The sequence below is a fragment of the Sciurus carolinensis genome, chromosome 11 (genome assembly GCF_902686445.1).
Source record: "Sciurus carolinensis chromosome 11, mSciCar1.2, whole genome shotgun sequence".
In the NCBI taxonomy this organism is placed as follows: domain Eukaryota; kingdom Metazoa; phylum Chordata; class Mammalia; order Rodentia; family Sciuridae; genus Sciurus; species Sciurus carolinensis.
In genome coordinates this window covers 19,049,333-19,055,332 of record NC_062223.1, presented here as the reverse complement: position 1 = coordinate 19,055,332, position 6,000 = coordinate 19,049,333, and the positions used below count along the sequence as shown (strand labels likewise).

The 6,000-nt window shown below is 36.2% G+C and overlaps 1 protein-coding gene across 1 annotated transcript; it reads right to left on the bottom strand.

The window, feature by feature from the left end:
* Positions 1–594: 594 nt before the first annotated feature.
* On the bottom strand, positions 595–1,551 carry LOC124959827 (olfactory receptor 1030). Its single transcript, XM_047518262.1, has one exon. The coding sequence runs from the start codon at positions 1,549–1,551 to the stop codon at positions 595–597; it is 957 nt and encodes a 318-aa protein (XP_047374218.1).
* Positions 1,552–6,000: the final 4,449 nt, after the last annotated feature.

Sequence of the window (6,000 nt, the reverse complement as noted above, 5' to 3'; positions counted from 1 at the left end):
ACATTTTCTAGAATTCTGGGAGGGTGGTGCATGCCTATAATCCCAGTGGCTCACAAAGATGAGATAGGACGATCACAATGGCCAGCCTCAGCAATTTAGCAAGACCCTGTCTCAAAATAAAAAAAATATATAAAGGGCTGGGGATATGCTCAGTTGTTAAGCACCTCTGGGTTCAATCCCTGGTACAAAAAGAACTTTTTTCTAGAAACTTGAGAAATTGTTAATCATAGTAACTCTGGAAATGAAACTGTAAGATCAGGTTAGGGAAAAGAAATGTTTTACTCTAGATGTTTTGTTATAAAATGTATAATTCTTAATATAAGTATAATACATAAAGTTGTAGATATGAAATTATACAAAAGAAGAGTATTTATTTTCCTTATCTCCATATATACCTCCTCTCTGTTCACACAAGCATCATCCTTACATGTCACTGAAACTATAAATCTGTTGTTACTATGTCTTTTGTGTTTTGCTGATAGATTATATATTTTCATTATGGAAATAAAATTAACTTTACTATAAATTCTATTACAGTTGAATACAGTTCCTTCAAACAGATCTCTGATTTATAATGAAAGATACTCTGTGATTTTATTTAGAGAGCACATTTCTTCTGATGAGTTTCCGAAAAGCTCGTTTCACATCCTTGTTCCTCAGACTATAAATGATGGGGTTCAACATAGGGCTTACAAAAGTGTAGAAAACAGCAATGATTTTGGACTGTTCCACTGACTTGTCAGTGGGAGGTCTAACATACATGCAGAACAGGGTCCCATAAAACACAGTCACTGCCACCAGGTGGGACCCACAGGTGGAAAAGGCTTTGCGCCTCCCTTCAGCAGAACGCATCTTCAGAATGGCCATGAGAATGAACAGGTAGGAGATGAGGATAATGAGGAGGGAGTTGGAAAGGTTAAACCCTGCTACCACAAACATGGATGTTTCCTTAATGAATGTGTCAGAGCAGGAGAGCCGGATGAGGGGGGGATCAGCACAATAGAAGTGGTTAATGATATTGGAGCCGCAGAAGGTCAAGCGGTAAGTCCACATGGTTTCCATCAGGCCACTAAGGAACCCATAGATATAGGGACCAGCAATCAGTCGAGCACAGACTCTTTTGGACATCTTGCTGCTGTAAAGCAAAGGGTTACAGATGGCCATGTACCTGTCGTAGGCCATCACAGCCAGCATATAATATTCAGTAATCACCATGGCAATGAAAAAATAGCACTGCACTAAACAGGCAGCATAGGAAATGGTTTTCTTCTCTGATAAAAAGTTCACCAACATCTTGGGAGTCACATTAGTGGAATAGCACAAGTCCAAGCAGGACAAACTGGCGAGAAAGTAGTACATGGGAGTGTGTAGGCGGGAGTCCACTCTGATCAACACCACCATCCCAAGGTTGCCCCCGACAGTGATCAGGTAGATCGCCAGGAACAGCACAAAGAGGATGGACTGAAGCTCTGGGTGATCCGTCAATCCCAAGAGAATGAATTCTGTCACCAAGGTGGAATTTTCTCTGACCATTTTCTTAGATATCAACATGTTCACTTGGATGAATTAAAATGAATGAGGGTGGTAAATAAAATGTCTCTTGGATGTTTACTTTCTCCCACTTATTCTCCCTTTCTTCTACCCTTCCTCTTTCATTTACCCTCACACTATATTATTAGAGTCTGAGCACATAGAGACTGATTGTCTTAAGAAGGTCCTGGGCTCAAAGAGCTGAGTATACATGGTGCAGATGGTTGGTACAGTGTCTCCTGAGCCACCAGCATGTATGTGAATGTGGGATTGAGGAGCCAAAGTTTGCACAAAAGTAGATTGAACCTTCAACTTCCCTTTATAAAACCATGAGATTCTATAATTTGTGTGAAGGCCTGGTCCTGAACATAGCAGCAATTTGTGTAGACAACATTTTTGCTGTCACCGAGAGTGTGTGCATATTTAGAAGCATCACCTTTGAGAATTTAATTCCCTATGAGCTGTATAAGCACAGAATTAGAGCTTCTTGAAGGAAATTTTTAGGATCAGTTTTAGTGCTAAATTTGTAAGATTTAAGAGTACATCTTTCACATGAAAATAGACCAAAGGTAAGATTCCAAATTTTAAAATAACGAAGACCTATTTGAAGTACTAAGAAAGAAAATTTTAGTTAGATGAGTTTGCATGAATAAGACATGATGAGACATGGATAAAAGGAAGTCACCAAATATTAAAATATAGTTTCATTTGGCCAGATATTTACATTTTTTCTCATCTGTCCCAGAAAAATGTAAAGGTTTTTCTGGGATAAATGGAAATATAACAAAACTTGACCAATTTTGCTACTAATGGAATATTAATTTAACTCTAAACTGTTCCAAAAACATGTAGAAATAAATGAACCATATTTATTATATTACTATAATATCCAGAATTATAACATAAAAATTAATGAAGATAATTATTCTTAGTGCAGAGTTCAGATGGATGATTCTACTTACTGTGAATTTACATATTCAGATAATATCACCAATTCAAATGACATCAATTGTAATGAAAAAAATTGGAAATTATTGTGCTGGGATTTTAGATAATATATTTTCATTTTGTATTCCCAAAGTTATCCTTGTTATTCATAAGAGATAAGAAAATCAGAACTTAGTTGCCTTTGGGTTGATCTGGGACTCACCTGAAGGGAACCACCAGCATGTGGACCTGTGTAAATGGCAGCAGCATCTGCTCCAAATACATCATATAATTTTTGCTATATGGTAACACATGCCCCATGTTCTAAGATCTCTAGAGATTTTAATTTAATAAGAATTCATTAATTTCATGTCAAATCTACCAAAAATATAGCATTGGCAATTAAATTTAATTTTAAACCTATCTTTAACCAGGGCACAGAAGGATGCAGGCATGATCTACTGTGATTAAAAATCACAATTTCATGCAATACCAATATCACCAGCTATGTCTTTCCACTGTAACTGTTCCTGGAAAGGCAGTCAAGTACACACATGCATGCTATTTAGTTATTTTGACTCTGGTGCTCTCAGAAGGCTGCATAATCTGATCACTTGATGAGAGAAGCTTGTACAGAAGCAGCATCAAACACCACATGCATGCAAGTTGTTTCACTGAGAGGAAAAAAAAAATAATGCCAGTGCTCATCTTCGAAGAGTTGATTGGTGTCTTCATGGTAGGGGGAGATTGAAATTATAGTTACTTGTGCTTAGTTCAATAAGAAGGATTTTGAACTAAAACTCTATTAGTTCAATAAAATTTGGGCACCATATTGAGAAATCAGGGTAGGCATTAGAGGACACTAATCTTTAACTGGGACTTTAAAAATAACTAGGAATTGTTTTAGACAAGAGTGGGTAAAACTTTCTGTAGCATAAATAGCACATGCAGAGACTTTCCTTGGGAGACACTTAAGAGAGATCAAAGATATTTCACATGGAAATGGGCTGATTTTTCTACTGTTACAAATAAGAAATTTAAATGGTACACAGTCCAACAAACTCAAAGTGCCCCTCACTGTTTACTGTACACAGTGTGCCTATGGGTAGAAAGATTGCTCATTTACTCAATGCTTATGTAAACAGTAGCAAAATTTATCTGTCATGACTCTTACTGTTCTCTAACTCCTGTGCTAATACAGAAAAGTCATTAAAATATGATAGAGATTGTCATGCCAGAATATTTTGCCCTTTGTTTGAGAAATGTCATATAGAAAAATAATTAAACCACATTGGGGAAGAGCAGTAGAGATCCCTCTCAACAGAGGTTTCCCCAGAACATCAGTGTTCAGTATGAAATATCTGGGTGATAGGGAGTGAGTGAGGGTAGCTGTGAGTTTTGGAACATCTGTATTCCTCTGTGAACCAGTACAACAAAAATAAAGTTACATGTGACTTTTCAATGGCTTGATGATGTGAAATTGCTTTCCTCTGGGTTAGAATGACTGAAGATAAACTAAACAATAAAGTCAGCACAGAATATCCACTTAATGAATTGATTCACAAGAATATGTATAAACACACATGCTTATTTGTATTATGGGAAGACTCAAAAAGTAAACCCACATTTGGAAGGTTGTTAGGGTTCTATCATTAAGCAAAATATAAGAGGTGCCATTTATGGGGAATTGGTAAGCATGATATATATTTAGGTGAAATTGGAAGTTCAAGAATTTCCAATCCTTCCAGCTCAAAAGAAAAAAATCACAACCAACAATAGTCAAAAACACAATCAGTGGAAAACATTTCTTCAAGTGCCACTGGTACCTGAAATACTACTTGTGTCCATTTAGGGTGAGTGCATCTTATTTCAAGCTTGTTACAATGCAATTATCTGAGAAAGTGGGCTAACCTACAACTGCTGTCACAGTCACTGACTTGTCCCTGAACACAGGGTCACATGTGCACAGGGTATTGTGCTGTCCTATCAAATGATTCAGTGGGAGCCTAGAGGAGGTTGAAATCAAGGGAAAGACTGGAGAAAATAGAAGTAAGAGTCACTGAAGTTTAATTTCAGTAATTGAGTCCCCAAACTAACTTCCACTGGGTAACAAGGCAAAATAAGTCTGAGAAAAAAAAAAGAGCTATTAGGGAAGGAAGACAGACACACATATAATTCCTTGAATAAATTTTGCTCCTGCTTAACTTGTCTCTCTTTTGAATTTTTGATAAAATATTTTGGAGGGGTCAAGGGATTGTCCTTTCAATAGATATTATCCTACATATAAATACCACAAACGATGGAAGTGTTTACTCCATTGATGATCTAAATGTGTGTTATCTAAGGTGAGAATGATATTTGGGAGTAAAAAAAATATTGTCAACACATGAGTACAACAAATTTTTAATATTTTCCAGTGACCAATCCAAATAACAAATGCACATTGATTTTTATTAACTGACTAAGGAACTAAGCTATCTTTTGAACCTGCTGTTGCTGTTGCCTGACCACTATTAATGAAGATCTAAATATGAAACAAGAAAAGGAAGTGCAAGTATAAAAGTCAGAATTTTCATTCCTACCTGACCACAGGAAAGATTCTCTCAGAGACACTAGTGGTCCAAGAGGTGAGAGGCAGAGGATTTATATCCACTTGCAATTTGGAGTTTTTATCCCTCAAGTATTTTCAACACACCCTAAAGACGCAATTACCATGTTACTACAAAAGATAACTCTAGGGGAAAATTGGTAATTTGTTTAGACATATATCCATTAGAGTCCTGGGAATTGAGCAATGTGATTTCATCAGTTTGTAATCACTTGAGCTGATTAATTTTAGTGATCTGGAGTTTATTCTATATTCTCACAGGATTTTTGCATTAAAGATTACCAGTTATTCTGATTAATGAAAAGTGATTAATGAAGATATAAAATAATGGCATAATTCATGAACACCAAAGGTTTTGTGTCTCCTTCCCAGTCTGAACAGAGTAATGCACAACGCTTTCCACAAAGTGGCTAGAATAACATGAGCAAGTTGTAAATTCAATGAGTAAAATAATTTGAACAAGTCCACATAAGGATATACAGAAAAGTTAGTTCAAGATATTAGATTCATGTGTTGGGAAGTGATATTTTGTGGCAAACTGATAAGCATATAACTTAATAGGATTTATTTGCCAACCCATGAAACAGAAAAGATCAAAATATTCTGCCTGATCTTTACTTCCCTTTTACCAACTATTCTACTTAACTAAGAGATAAAAATATAAGCTGGATATGGCACATGTGCTCGAATAATATCTAGTCCAATTATGAAGACAAAAATAAACACATAAATATTTAATCAGAGGCATATTTTCCAGATGATATATGGGGATCAGAGCTCTTACTATGTTCTCCGTCTACATCCTCTTTTCTGCCACTCTCTCCCCCATTCGCTGATTTGTTCCAAACTCTTTTCAAACTCAGATCCTCCCCTCAGAACCTCATGCACAGATTTGAATTCTGTTTCTCCAAAACTTCCTCCAGTTTTTGCCTTGT